Here is a 14,876-nt window from a genome sequence, read left to right on the forward strand (position 1 = left end):
TGGCCCGATTTATGCGACTTTCTGACTTGATCGGAAAGCGTGGTGGGTGTTTGCTCCAGGGGGAAGCAGGAGGAGTCTAGTCTAGATGTGAGAAGACAGACGGCAGGCTGCGGGGATGGGGGCTTTTCACGACCCAGACATGGGGGCGGGCAAGGCAGGAACTTGTCTTCCCGCCCTCTGAGGCCCAGGGGTTCCGGGAGAGATCCCGGAGGGAAGTGCCGCGGCGGGGAGTGCAGCTGACAGCCGTGGGCGCCGCGGCCGGCATCCCCACGCGGGGCGGGGAGCGCGCGCGGCTGTGCGCGAGCGGCGGGCGGCGGCGGGCGGAGGCGCAGGCGCGCTGCTCGCCCGTCTGCAGCCCCGCGCCGAGCGCCGCGTCTCGGGGAGTTGATGGCAGCACCACAGTGCGGCCGCCGGGCCGAGCGCCGAGCGCAGCCACCCGCCGCCGCTCAGAGTGCTTCCAAGATGCTGGGCGATTGGGGCGGCAGCGGTCGCAGCAGCGCCAGGGACGGGGGCGCGCAGCAGCCTCCGCTTGCCCGCCTCCGCTGACCTGCCTCGTTTGGCCCCAAAGAATGTCCTCCAAGTCCAAGGGGACCCCCTCCTCGTCCTCTCTCGCCGAGGGACCGCCGGCAGGCTCCAAGACCAAGGTGAAGGAACAGATCAAGATCATCGTGGAGGATCTGGAGTTAGTCCTGGGCGACCTGAAGGACGTGGCCAAGGAACTTAAGGAGGTGAGCGGCGCAGGGGTGGGGAAGGAGTGCGGCCCCTTTTGCCCCCCGGGGGTGTCGGTCCGGTTTTCACTAGGGACCGCCCGATTTCTTAATTCCCAGGAAACTATAGTAAGAAGCCTGCAGACAGACTTTCTTTGCTCCGGCGACTCCTGAGAAGAGTTGCTGTACTTTTTTAAAAAACTAGGAAGAAATCAACTAGTGTTTTAATCGATGAACCTGGGATAGTGGGAGGGGTGAGCGCGCGCGTGTCTCCGGATCTCTGTGTGTGTGTGTGATGTCGGGGGAGGGGGCTAACGGGGGTGTGTCGACCAAGGGAGAAATGAGCAGCCCGGCCCGGAGCGTGCGAGCTGCTCCTCTCCTGCCCTCTTGCTCACCTGGGGTCTTTCGGCAAGTTGTCCTTGCCTGGCAGCCTCCCCATGCCGGAGCTGAAGCGGGGCCGGGTTCCGGGCCCTGGGCCAGGCCGGGGAGGGCAGCCGGCGGGGGGGGGGGGGGGTGGGGGGGGGGCGGGGAAGCTCGGCTCCAGCTCTCCTCCCCGCCCTCTGAGCCCCGCTGGAAAGGAGGGAACCCGGTTGCTGGCAGGAGAGCCCAGACTTGGGGATGTGGAGGGGGTCTGGGACTTTCTCACTTTCGCAGTTCTGAGGCATCTCTTCCTAGTAACTCTGGGCCTCTCCTCCACCCCCTTCCTTCTTGTCTCCCACTTAGCATGGAACCTGGGGAGCTTGGCGCATCCGTGGTGTGTGTGCGTGCGTGTGTGTGTATGTGTGTGTGTGTGTTTTGTACGTGTGCCAGGGTCTTGCCACTTGCTCTTGGGAACCGGGACTGTTTTGGTTCTTTCCCGCTCCCCATCTATGCCACTTCTGCCCTCCCACCGCCGGAGAGAAAGAAGCGGAGGCAGTATCTGGGCTGAGCTGCGTAAATCAGGCTGCTGCTCCAGGCGGGGGCGAAGACTGGCTTGGGAGGGGTGGGTCTCCGGCGAGCGAGCCGGCTGGCAGCTGGTGGAGTCGCAGAGCTCGTGGCAGAGTCCCAGCCCACTGTTCTGCTACCGAATGGGCGCCCGGTGTGCTTCTCCGTCTGGGAGGACGCACCCCACAGTTGCTCCAGAGCTAAGACTGTAACTTCTGAGGTGGTGGTGCAGAGGCGGGACGGGAAGGGGTGGGGGCTTAGTCTAGGTCCAAAATTGTAATCTTGTTTCTGAGACCAAGTGGGAGGAAATTGAAGGTTGTTTGGATGTCTGGCCTCTAGAGATTAACCTCCTCTGTCCAGTTTCCAATCCAAATGTGAGGAAAGAGACCTCCCCACCTACCATCCCCACCCACCCTTCCTCTCCCCAATCCCCATTACCTCTATGAGCAAATGCAAGTCTGCTGAAATGGCCCATTCATGGGCAGAGTTCTGTTTGCCGTGGCAAATGCCATTCCTGTAGGTGTTCCACAGACAGAGCATAATTACTGCTGCGGTCCTGAGAGTGGAGATTGATGGAGCTGATAGATGTGAGGATAAAACTTGCTCATGTTTGCAGGGCTTCTCTAGGATCATTACTTCACAACTGGTTGACAGATGGCGAGTTTATGCATTCAAATTCAAGTCTAAAGATGCTGCTCATTTCTTTGTTATCCTTTCATTTGACATTTTTGGCAGGCTGTGTTTTCATCTGAAACATTATGACGTCGTAAAAATGAACAAATTTGGGCATGTTCCTTTTGGCAGAACTGTGCTTTATAGTTGTTGGGGTTTCTAAGGCGGGGCGGGGGGCATGTGGAAAACCTACATCAGCATGTAACATATTTACTGTCTTATCGAGGAGGTTGAGCTTAAGAGAAAGGCAGTCAATCAAATTCTGCATCTATGGGCATATCCTTTCTTAAGATGTGTCACTTCATTCCCTACTTGAGACAGAATAAATGACAAGAAGCTGCACATGGTCGTGGTGCTGTTTTGCCTCGTTATTCTGTCAATATTGGGAGATCATGTAGAGCAATCGTGAAACTTTTAACCTCCCTAAGGCTCTTGGTTAGAATCACAAAGAAATAAAGCAAGGAGTCCGTGAATATCTCTTCCTTTTACTCTTTCTGTGTTTTCATTTACTGGAGAATATTTAAAGGGGAAAACAGGTAGTTTATAAAAGGAATGAAAAAGCATAGATAATGTGCAACCAAGTAAATGAAAGGATCTGTCTTCTAAACAGATCTAGAGATAAAATTTTGCTTGATGCTTTGGAAGTTTGATTGGCTGCCAGGGCCTGTTGGGGTAAAAATCTCACCCCTGGGAGTGAAATTTATGAGTGATAAATGATGTGCTGTGATTGTTAATTATTTTTGTGAGGATATCATCATCCTAGGTCTGCAGATGGAATTGTATTATACTATGGCTGAATCTGGAAATGTTGGCTATTTATATAATATAATGAGAGATATTTAGAGAACAAAATATTTATAGGGCATGTTTAACCTATAACCTTTTGCAGTTGTCCAGCATTTATCTTTCAAAGATAATACTGCACATGTGACTGAACATGTCTTTGATGTAGTTTTTAATGGAGGAGTAACTGAAAACTTTGTAAATTATAAACTTTATTCATCTCTATAGTTATGACTTATAAGTATAAATGTCACTATAAATTCATCAGTTGTTATACTCAAAATTCTGACTGTTATCATTGACATTTATTAAATATAAACTCATATTTCGAATTCTAATTCCTTTATTGGCAATGCTGTGTTTGTAGGCCTTAATATATTTTGATACAAGTGAGCAGAGAACTCTTATTAAATTAGAACAGAAATTAAAAAGTTATTATGACTAGATTGCTGTATCAGTGAACATGATACTTGTTTTGCTTTTCTTTTTTATTCTATCTAAAATGCAATATATTTTTAAAATATTCTGCTCTTTATTTTTGCATAAACTCTTCAACAACAATATTGGACTTTTGTTTCAGGTTATTTTGAAATTGGTTTTCTTTTCAGAAGTTTTCTGAAATTTATTTAACCTGAAAATTTAGGTAGTATGGTCAGTTTGAACATAATAGTAGCTTCTTGCAATGCCAATAATTAGTAACAAAACTCCATTATTATTTTTTGGGTTTTTATGACTAGTTATTTAAGAATTACTTAACCATTTATAATTAGATTATATATTGAAAGAAGAGGAACAGGATTTCTACAAAGTTTAAGGGCAGTTTTATTCTGTCCTCAGAGTTTAGTAAAACCTCAAATAATTTGACTTTTCAAAAGTAATAAAGGTGTTTTGGTCTTCTGTATTATAATGGAAAAGCCTTAAGTACAATTCAACCTATTTATTTAGCACCTGCTATATACTATATTATCTTTTAGTGTTACCAAGATGAATAAATTATAATTTCTAGTCTCAGTGTGCTCAAAAGGTTAGTTTGCGATGCATTTATTATGTCTTTGAGCATCAATAGTGTAAAAAGGCATTACTGCTTTTAGTGGCCACTCTCACTATGATCTAATAGGGGAAAGAAAGCAGAATTGAGAATAAGAGTGAGTATATGTAGATTAATAAACCAATACTTGCTATGTACTTAGTAGTATGATAAACCTTTGATGGAGAGAGTAGAAGCTTTAAAAAGATGGTGAGATATGAATTTTAAGAAACAATTTATTCAGATTCCCATGATTAACAAAAAAAGGATCAATGCCATATACAAGAGATCCCAAGTGTTACAACTAAATACTGGAGATTTTTAAAAAATATATATTTTATTGATCTTAGAGAGGAAGGGAGAGGGAGAGAGTGATAGAAACATCAATGATGAGAATCATTGATCGGCTGCCTCCTGCACGCCCCCTACTGAGGATCGAGCCCTCAGCTCAGGCATGTGCCCTTGGCCAGAATCAAACCTGGGACCCTACAGTCCGAAGGCCAATGCTCTACCCATTGAGCAAAACCAGCTAGGGCAAAATACTGGAGATTTTTATGAAGGATACGTTCTTTGGGAAAATGGAAGGTCAAAAAGGAAAATTTTGGATCTTTTTTTTTTGAGATGTGAATAATATTTGAAAAGATAGAGAGGAGAAGGAATTAACAGGAACTAGGAATGAATAGGAAGTTAGTACAAGATTAATCCATGTTGCTCTTTTCTACACTGAAAAAAAAAATAGTGGCAAACTCTAGAGTTTTAGGGTTAAAATTAACTATTACTGGTTTTTAGGTGTGGGATCATCCATTTTTAGAAATGTAGAAAAAAGACCCATTGCTTTTTAAAAATAGTTCTCAAATAACCTGACATCTCTAGGTACCAATTTGCCTGTTCTTTTATGAAGAACTCACTGGTGAGGTGAACTGTTTTGCATCAAATGGGTGTGTTAATGTGGGATCACAGATCTCATTAGTTAGAGAGAAATTGAAATATGTAATAAACAGCCTTTTATTTGGAAACAAAATTCATTGCTACTTTAGGTGAATTCTATTTTAGTTTAGACTGATTATAACCTGGAACATTTTCACAGTGTTGCAATTTATAATTTTAAGTGACAAGGTTGCTCTGTGGGTTGAAGATATATATGCATATATGGCTAAGCCTTGTGCGTAGACAAAACTATCATGTAGGAACCAGGAACCAGTTAAGATCAGTGCCCTGGGATCACTCATGGACTTCATGCGTGGGAAGGTGTGTCAGCATTGTGGCTGTGTATTGGAGAGCACCCATAATTTTTCATAAACGGAAACAAATTAAAAGTAAGTTTAATTTTGAAAAGTTTGAAAACCCATAGGAAACAATCCATTTGGGGGCTGATGAAAACAGAATTAACAATTATCTTCAATATATTTTTGTTTTTAAGTGTGTGGTTTTTTTTAATGGTTTATCTATTTAAAGTTGTTTAGTTTATTGCTCTAGGAAATCCTACCATTTTTTGGTTCATGAGTCTGTGCATGTAAATTCATTAAAAAAACAAATTATAAAGAATAATCTCGATTGCTTTCCAAGTTCTAAAGTTGTGAATGAGTGAAATTGCTCAGTTCATTCAATTGTAGCAATTTCTGTTTTTTTTACTACTCAGTTCAACAGCCTACATCCCAAACTGGAGTATGTTTACCAAATGCTAAAATGCTTTCTAATTTTTCTTTTCTTAAGCATGATAACTTAGCATGTTACTGAAAATGCATAATGGTTCTGAGAAAATAAAGATAACCAATAACCATCTTTTACTGTCTTTATTGCCAATGCAGAGAACCATCCAAGACTAAAGTAAGAAATAAATGTTTGCTTCAGGTAATAGTGAAATAATAGATAATAAAACCAACCTAATAGGTTTTATTGTTACCCTGGTTATGTTTTCGTTTTTTTTGTTTTTCTCTACCATTACTGCTCTGAGGATCTTAGGTATTTAAATCAAACTGTAGGAGAAAAGATACAATAAAAGTTTGAATAAAATATATTTTCCCCAAATAAATTTACAGAAACTTCTATAGAACTAATCATGAAAAATTCCTTAGGTGATTTTTGAGAATTAGAGGGGTAAAATTCCAATAGACTGCTGATTCAGTTCTGATTGAAATGTTTATAACTAACATCAAGCTGAAAAACAACATACTAGAAAACAAAAAAGGAAACTTTTTTCTTTAAAAATAAATTTAATTATTTATTTCATTAAGATTCTATTTTTTTTTTTAGAGCAGTTTTAGGCTCAGAGCAAAATTGAGGGGAAGGTACAGACATTTCCTATATATCCCATATCCCCACACAGGTATAGCCTCTTTCATTATCAACATCTCCCACCAGAGGGGTACATTTGTTTATAGTTTATGAGCCTACATTGAAACATCATTATCACCCAAAGTCTGCAGTTTATATTATGGTTCACTCTTGCTAGTCAGCATTCTATGGGTGTGGACAAATGTATAATGACACGTTCCCATCATTGCTGTGCTCCACCTATGCATCCCTCTCTCAACCTAACTGCCAAAGTGGTAATTTTTTAAAGAACTTTTTTTCTTTTTCTAATTTCAGAAGCAATACAGTATGCTGTAGAATTTTGGTTGAGGGGCAGGGGAGGGAATCTCAAAATTTTAAAGGTGAAATAAAAATTATCCTTAGTGTTACACAGAAATAGATACGTTGAACACTTAACTATATTTTCTTTGTTTTTTTTGTATGAATATTTTAACACTAGAGGCCTAGTGCACGAAATTTGTGCAGGGGGGGGGGGTGTGTCCCTCAGCCCAGCCTGCACCCTCTCCAATCTGGGACCCCTCGATGGATGTCCGATGGGATCGGGCCTAAATGGGCAGTCGGACATCCCTTTCACAATCCAGGACTGCTGGCTCCCAACCGCTCACCCGCCTGCCTGCCTGATCACCCATAACCACTCCCCTGCCAACCTGATCGATGCCTAACTGCTCCCCTGCCAGCCCATTTGCCCTTAACTTCCCTCCACTGCCAGCCTGGTCACCCCTAACTGCCCTCCCCTGCTGGCCTGGTTGCCCCCAGCTCCTCTCCCCTGCCAGCCGGGTCGCCCCCAACTGCCCTCCCCTGCTGGCCATCTTGTCACGGCCATCTTGTGTCCACATGGGGGCGGCCATCTTGTGTGTTGGAGTGATGGTAAATTTGCATATTACTCTTTTATTAGATAGGATAAATGAAGTCATAGAAAATTATGAAACTATACACAGTGATTTCTGCTTTCTTGAATAGTATTATATCATAACCGTTATGTAGATCTGTTATGTTACTTTATAGTCCCCATAATATTGGACATTCTGTTTATTTCCAATTTTTTATTGTTGTTAAATATCACACAAAAAAGAACACTTTTGGCAATAAAAATGGCTAAGACAGATTTTACTTGGTATCTTATATTCTTCTAAGTGCAATTTATTTATATTTAAGTCTTGTAATCCTCAAAACATATGAAAAAGATACTATTATTATTGCATTTTAGGAATCTCAGAGGGAAGGGGGGTGTGGGTGGGTGGGAAGAGATCAACTTGTATGCATATATTCATAACCCATGGACACAATCAGTAGTGGTGAAGGCCTGGAGCAGGGTGCAGGGTGGGTTAGAGGGGGTTAATGGAGAAAAATAGGGGACATATGTAATACTTTCAACAATAGATTTAAAAAAAAAAAAGAAAACAGGCCAGAGATATTAAGTCACATGCCCAAGATCACTTCATTGTAAGTGGAGAAGTGAGGTTTGAATGCCAGGCAATTTATTACGAGAGCCCAGGCATTTAAGCACTATTTATTATTAACCCTACCAGACCGCTGTACCAATTTTTCAGTAATTTCCACACAAAGGTGGAATATTGGCGCTAGATGAAAGGTAGATGAAAGATAGACCTATTTTCTACAATGTCTCCAAGTTCCATCTTATTCTAACCACTTGTTTGCATGTAACTAACATTTTTCTATATCATGTTGGTTTTTTCTCTTTAATGCTCAGGAGCCCAGGTATAGGGGACAGTTAGGTTCAGGGCCTCAGGTTTGGTAGGATTAAGCTCTATTTGTTTTTGTTTTTTACATTTTATTAGAAGACAAAGGTGTGAAAGTTTTAGTTTTCCATCCTTATTCCCAGTGTCTTCCAGGGAGTTTCACAAATATTTACTCCCAGGAAGAGTATATATGTGGACATTGTTTCTTAAATTTCAAGAGAAGCTAATAAACTTTTAAATTTAAGTCTTGTATAGTTTATTGTTTCTTTGTGGTAACAGTTATTGTTTTTATGGATTTCAGTCAATTTTGGGTACTAGTATTGAGGCAAAATTATTAGTGAGTTAATTAGACCTTGCAGTTTGCATCTTCCAAATAAATAGGTGATTAATTTTGACCTACTTAGTCTTAAACAAAAATATTAGTGAAACAATTAGTTTTTTCGTATTATGACTGAGAAAATAAAGGCACAACTAATGGATATCTAGCATTGTATACAGCTGTTTCAAGTGAATAAAGGAATTTGGGAAACTTTTATTCTCTTTTGTTATTATCAAATTGCCTTAGAAGGGAGATGCTATCTTTAAGTTTTCTGAGATGTTTAGAGTTTGACAGTTGTTTCGCTTTCTTGTATGACTGATAAATATAGGAGCTTATCAAATTCTTTACCAGGTACAAAGTTACTGAGCTGGCTAATAATGTTGTAGGTATATTTATAATTAGATTTCTTAAGTGAATTTGCTGATTGTAAGCCACCCTCCCCTCACATATTCTAAAATCCTATTCATTTTTTTCCAGTGTAATATGGATAGACGTGTTTATTTTTATTATATTTAAAGTTAGTTCATTAGGATGAAATATTCTAAATTAAGGTTTCCCATAGGACCTAGTAAACCAAGTCACCACTACTTCAGCTATAAACAAGAACTAGAAAGTAGCATTAAATGAGGAAATAAGTATATCTAAGTAATGTCCAAATCAAAATGGCCTGTTAAATCAATCTCTTATGTGGTATCAATAAGAGATACCATATAAGGCACCAATCTGAAGCCAACAAGAAAACTCAACCTAGGGCATGGTACAAGGAGAAACTTTGTTCAGGTAAACAGTTTGCAAACCTGTGAATTGAAGCACATGTCCAGAAGCCAAAGGTGTACTCTACCAGACAAAGAGGTGTCCACCTTTTATAGAGAAAATCCTTAGTCCGTTTTGTTGTGTGTGTGTGTGTGTTTGTTTTTGTTTTTGCAAATGAGGAATTAAAATTTGCACTGTCTGATTGGTCTAACTATCACTGTCCTGATTCATTGAAATGGCTAATTCTGATTGCTCATTATGGAGCTGCTCTGATTAGTCAGTAAAGATGCAAATGAAGACATAATTACACAGCTCCTATTGGACAGGGAAAGTCTCCACCTATTGCTCAGAAGACAATACCAGCAACTCCTTTATAAGGGTTGATGTTGATGGCAGGAACACTGTGCAGTCCGTAACTTTTCCCTGAAATTCAGCATGCATGAGAGGCCTCTGTCAGCAGTGGCTTCCATACTGGTTATGAATTTGGGTCCCATTAACCTCGAGGAGTCCTTTACAGATATATTCCTTCTTGAGGTTCACAATGGCATAAGCTATTTTTATTTTTGAAAATGAAAGGACATGAGGATTCCAAGGAATTAAGATTCCAGACTCTACTTTAGATAAGAAATATATATGAACATTGTTAAGACAGAATTTATATTTATGATCATTGTTTTCCCTCCTCCTGCTTTGCAAATACTACTGCAGTTTGATGTTTGAGATAAGTTTACTTTTAGAATAATTAAAGTGAGTCAAATTATATAGCTATGCCCATTGTGCTATAATTCTATGGTGTTTGGCATTCTATAAAAAGATTTTTAACTACAGATAACATATAACATACTAGTCTAGAGAAAGCAAATTTGATGATTTTTAACAGGTCCTCTTCTCTAGTACTATAAGAAAGCTAACAGATTGGCGTTTATTTACCTCTTTCATAATATCAAGTTTTATTCTAAGATTTCAAGCTGTGTTCATGTGACAGAAAAATACCAGGTTAAAAAAAAAAAAAATATATATATATATATATATATATATATATATATATCTGTGAAATTAATTGTCTTCTAGCTACAGTGGTTCTTAATCTCTTCCCCTCCCCGCCCCCTCTCCCCCTTTAACAGTTTATAAAATTGTAGATACTTCTCCTGGAGCAAAAGCTCACACAAAAGTAAGTCTTTGCAGATATTCATGGCATCCTGGTGGGTGAGAATGACTGACAGCAACCTGTGTAAAATCTGGACACCATCTTTCCCCCAGTAAATCCTAGAGAGAGAGAGAGAGAGAGAGCGAGAGAGAGAGAGAGAGAAGTTTATGCCTGTGGAGTCTGGACCGAGGAGGGACTGGCCATGTGGAAAAGCCGTCCACTCATGCTCAATTGGGCTCCCGTGTGAAGGAGTTCTCATAGTCATCAGTTCAACCTACCAAAGTCAGGACTCCAGGGACCCCGGTTTGGGGCAGAACAGCAAAAGGAGAGAGAAAAAGAGGGAAACCAGGTTCAGAGTCATTCCAACATTCTCCTGGGATGGGAGGGATTAGAATGACTGTCCCCCGAGAGCCTATCTCCTGAGTCTTAAGACGGGCAGCCGCACTAATCACCTTTAACTGGCCAACAGGAGCCTAGTGGTTTTGCCTCCAGATGAAAGGGAGAGAGAAGAGAGAGAGCCTGTTTTTCCTGTCCGTTTTGCTTACCCATTCCGCAGGTCTCCTGCTGTTCCCTAGATCTGGGTGAATCTCGGTGGGACATCCAAAGAGGAAACTGAAATATGGTAGTTGGGTCTGAGTTCGTTGTCTGAAAAATTAACACTACGGTGTCGGGTGAATTTCCCGCCAAAATATAAGATGGCGCGGGCAATTATTTAGGTTTCCCGCGCAAAATCAGAGTTAGTTTAAAATGCCTATATCTTTTGAAGTATGGGTTCGATTGAAATGAAATTTTCAGTTTCTTGTGTAAAAAATGAAAATTTATTCAATCACAGACATTTTTTTATCTATTCAGTACATAAATAATTCGATATATATAAACTAAATACGAAAAACCCAAAAAATACTTATTACCTAAAAATATACACATATTTTTAAAGTTTAAAATAAAATTTTCATAATAAATCAAAACAAATAGAAATTAATAGTTTTTTAGCGTATGATATTTTTCAAAACACGCCCCTTTATGTAGAGGTATATTGCAAAATTTGCACATGTAGCGTGTCTCACTGTGCAATTTATGAACGGAACATACGCGACACCTTCTCAAAATGTTTTTCTTTTTTCCACTTCCGACAATTGCCTGTAACGTATGCTTTCTCATGTCCATCGATAGCCTGCATGGTGGATCAGATGTAAGTGGTTTAGCCCGCATTCCAGAAGTAGACGGTACTGGTTGAAGGTCTGAAACAATGTCCATGTCCTCTGGAATATCATCCATCAACCAGTGGATAGCTGTTTGTTTCAAAAACATTTTAAAACCCATTTTTCTTTGCCTCACTGATTTGTAAACTGCATAAGAATTAAATAATGCGCAATTTATCATATACATTGCCAACCTTTTTGTCCATTTGACCGTCCTCCGCAATATCGAATAATATGAAAGGTATTGGTCGGCCCGGTCAACACCTTTCATATGTTTATTGTAGTCAATGAGTGCATTCGGTTTGACAATTTTCTTTTTTGATGTTCTGTCAATATTCTGACTTTCTTCCATCTCCGCAGAATGAATCGAAGAAATCAGGTATACAGGCTTTTTTGATTGCCACACTTGTAACAATATATCATTTTTCCTTATAAATTTTGTTTCACCTTTTTTCAAAGAAATTGTTTGAAAATCTTTAGGTATACCTCGATTTTTCCGGATTGTTCCACATATTCTGAATTTGTTTTTCATAAGTGCTTCACAATTTGCGACGCTGTTATAATAATTGTCCATATATATATGGTACCACGAATCAGTGTATGGAGACACTACTGTTTGTATCGTTTCCAATAATCGCTTTCCTTCGCCGCAATAAATTTCCATGTTACAGATATATCCTGTATCACTTTCGCACAACAAACGAACCAATATTCCATATTTAACGATCTTGCCAGCATTATATACCCTAAAGAATAATCTTCCCCTCCAAGGTACGATCCCTTCATCTAGTGATAATTGCTGATGAGGTTTGTAAATATTTATAAATTTAGGCACAAAATAATCTAGTACTGGTCTCACTTTGCAAAGTCTATCTGATTCATTTACGATATCCGCATTATTATTGAAGTGCCAAGCTTTCCATATCTGTCGGAACCTGTCTCTCGTCATCGTTTTACCAAAATATGGCGTCTCCGTCCATGGCTCCGTGGTCCAATAGTCATCTCTTCTATCTTTGCGCACCTGTCCCATGAGAACAATTAACCCTAAAAACTTCTTCATCTCTTGAGGGGTTATATCTTTCCACTTTAGGCTTTTTTTTGAAAGTTTGAAATTATTCCTATTTTGATTATAATACCTGTTTGACTCCTCTACAAGAAATTCACAAAAATCATCTCCGATAAATAATTTCACGGCATCTTCTATATTATTTATAACAGCATCTGTGTTTAATCCTTGATGCCCTAAAAAAATCTTCTAAGACCGGTGGATTATCAACATGCGACCATTCTTCTCTCCCGCTTTCTATATCTGACTCTGAGTCAGAGCTGGAGCTCGAAATTCTTCGTCGCCTCAATGTCCTGGGACGCACCATTACTTCATCATCACTAGAATCTTCATCACTTGTACTCGCATTTTCAAGATCGCTATCACAAGAATAATTGGACAACTTGTCTGCACAAAACTCATCATCACTATAGTCTGAATGCTGCGACATTCTAGGTTAAAGCAAATAAAAATAATACTAACTGAAAATAGCGGTACTCCGATAGATATCTGATATAAAAAAATAATTATTATGCGAACACTTTGCGGAACGATTTTATTTTATTTGGTTAAAAAATTCTATATGAATGTCTTTATCACAATATATTTAAATATTTAAACACGTAATAATATTCACAAAACTCAAAACTAAAGACGTCCGGACACAAGAAGTATTTCTCAATAACTATTCTCTTTGCATGGTGAGATATCCAGGGATATCGGTTATAAAATGAGAAAACAATACATTGGTACCCTACCGGTATTGTACTCGACCAGCGCCATAAAGTATTCTCTACTTTATAGGATTTTTATGATACCTATTACCCCAATGGGTATGAAATAGGATTTTTATGATACCTATTACCCCAATGGGTATGAAACGGTTCGCATACGCAGGTAGGTATCTTTGTGAACGGCAAACAAACAAATATTTGGTAATACGCAGTTACAATCGGCCCGAGTTTACACGTTTCCCGCACTCCACCGCAAATCTATATGAACCGAGTTAAGACGGCTCCCGCGGAGTACGCGCAATTCACACGAGCCGACCTAACTCGTTTCCCGCAATCCAAGTGTTAAGGAATGAGTTCACGGACAAAAATACGGTTGTCACAAGCAAAATTTATTGAGGGATAGACGACTCCCTGCCGCAGGGGGGCATCAGGAAGGGGGCCCAAAGCAGGTACTGCTTAATCTTTGTTTATAGGTAAATATATGCTTTGCTGGCTTTTGATTGGTTCTTTCAAAGAATTCTTTGCAACATCCAATCATTTCAAGGCCCAAGTTCCCACCAGCTGGAGGACCTGAGTGAAGACTGCCACTTCAGGTCCGAGATGACATCACTGTTCTCACCTAGCCTGATCTAGTGTTCCCCAGCCAGCCGCGTTGCCTTGGCAACTCCTGCCGAGCTGGGTCTAATTCTAGGTACTTTTGTTTGTCTCTGTGGTGCAGTCAGCTGACTACACTCTGCCCCTGTATGCAATGCTCTACTTCACCTTCCCTTATGGTCCTATCCCTGACTGCCTAATCCTCTTCTATATCCTCATCTCTTTACTTTACCAAGTCCAAAATTGAACCCTGATCTCTTCCCTCCCTCAAAACCTAATCCTTTTCAGTCTTTTCCAGGTCAACTGATGGTTTTCTCATCCTTCTCCACCGTGGAGTCATAATCAACTCCTCTTTCATGCATTATGTACAGTTTTCACCAGAAAGTCTGGTTGGCTGCACTGTATCTTCAAAATGTTTCCCATAACTGATCATTTCTTATCTCCTCCACTGTTACCATCAGTAGCCAACATCCTCCCATTTGGATTGCTACAGTAACCTCCTGTTCTCCTTCTTTCTTGCTTCCTTAAGCTTTTTTTTTTTTCAGCTCAGGAGTGAAGATAAAGCTATATCACATAACTCTGCTCACATTCCTGTAGCGACTTCCCATTTCATTCAAAGTCAAAGCGCTAACAATGGTTATGAGGCCTCAAAACATTTTCCTTCCTACCCTGTTATTGCTCTCCCCTCCTTTCTTGCTACTTTATCTCCAGCCTGCACTAGGTATTTCTGTTACTTGAATATTGTTCACCTTTCTTACCATTAGTCATTCTCAAATTTAAATATACTGGAAAAGAACATATAAAAAGGGATGTTGGCTACTGTTTAAATGAGTTTTAATCATTCCACTGTGTCTGTAAGAAATATGCAAGCAGTTTGTTGCAAAGGTCCAATATTATATACAATACTCAATAACTAGGTAATAACAATATTTGGCTGCTTTTTCTTCTTTTATGCA

At 40.2% G+C, this 14,876-nt stretch overlaps 1 protein-coding gene across 4 annotated transcripts in view; it reads left to right on the forward strand.

Moving 5' to 3' along the window:
* The first annotated feature begins 478 nt into the window (after positions 1-478).
* PRR16 (proline rich 16) overlaps positions 479-14,876 on the forward strand; it is a 240,338-nt gene continuing 225,940 nt past the window's right edge. For all 4 annotated transcript variants that reach the window (XR_011471108.1, XR_011471109.1, XR_011471110.1 and 1 more), the window contains exon 1: positions 479-728. Coding sequence is in view for 1 of the 4 variants with exons in the window: in XM_070411485.1 (XP_070267586.1) it covers positions 570-728 (159 nt within the window). In the remaining 3 variants the exon portion in view is untranslated. The remainder of the gene's footprint in view (positions 729-14,876) is intronic.

The sequence above is a fragment of the Myotis yumanensis genome, unplaced genomic scaffold (genome assembly GCF_028538775.1).
Source record: "Myotis yumanensis isolate MYYU_CA2020_CCGP unplaced genomic scaffold, mMyoYum1.0.hap1 SCAF_4, whole genome shotgun sequence".
Classification (NCBI taxonomy): Eukaryota; Metazoa; Chordata; class Mammalia; order Chiroptera; family Vespertilionidae; genus Myotis; species Myotis yumanensis.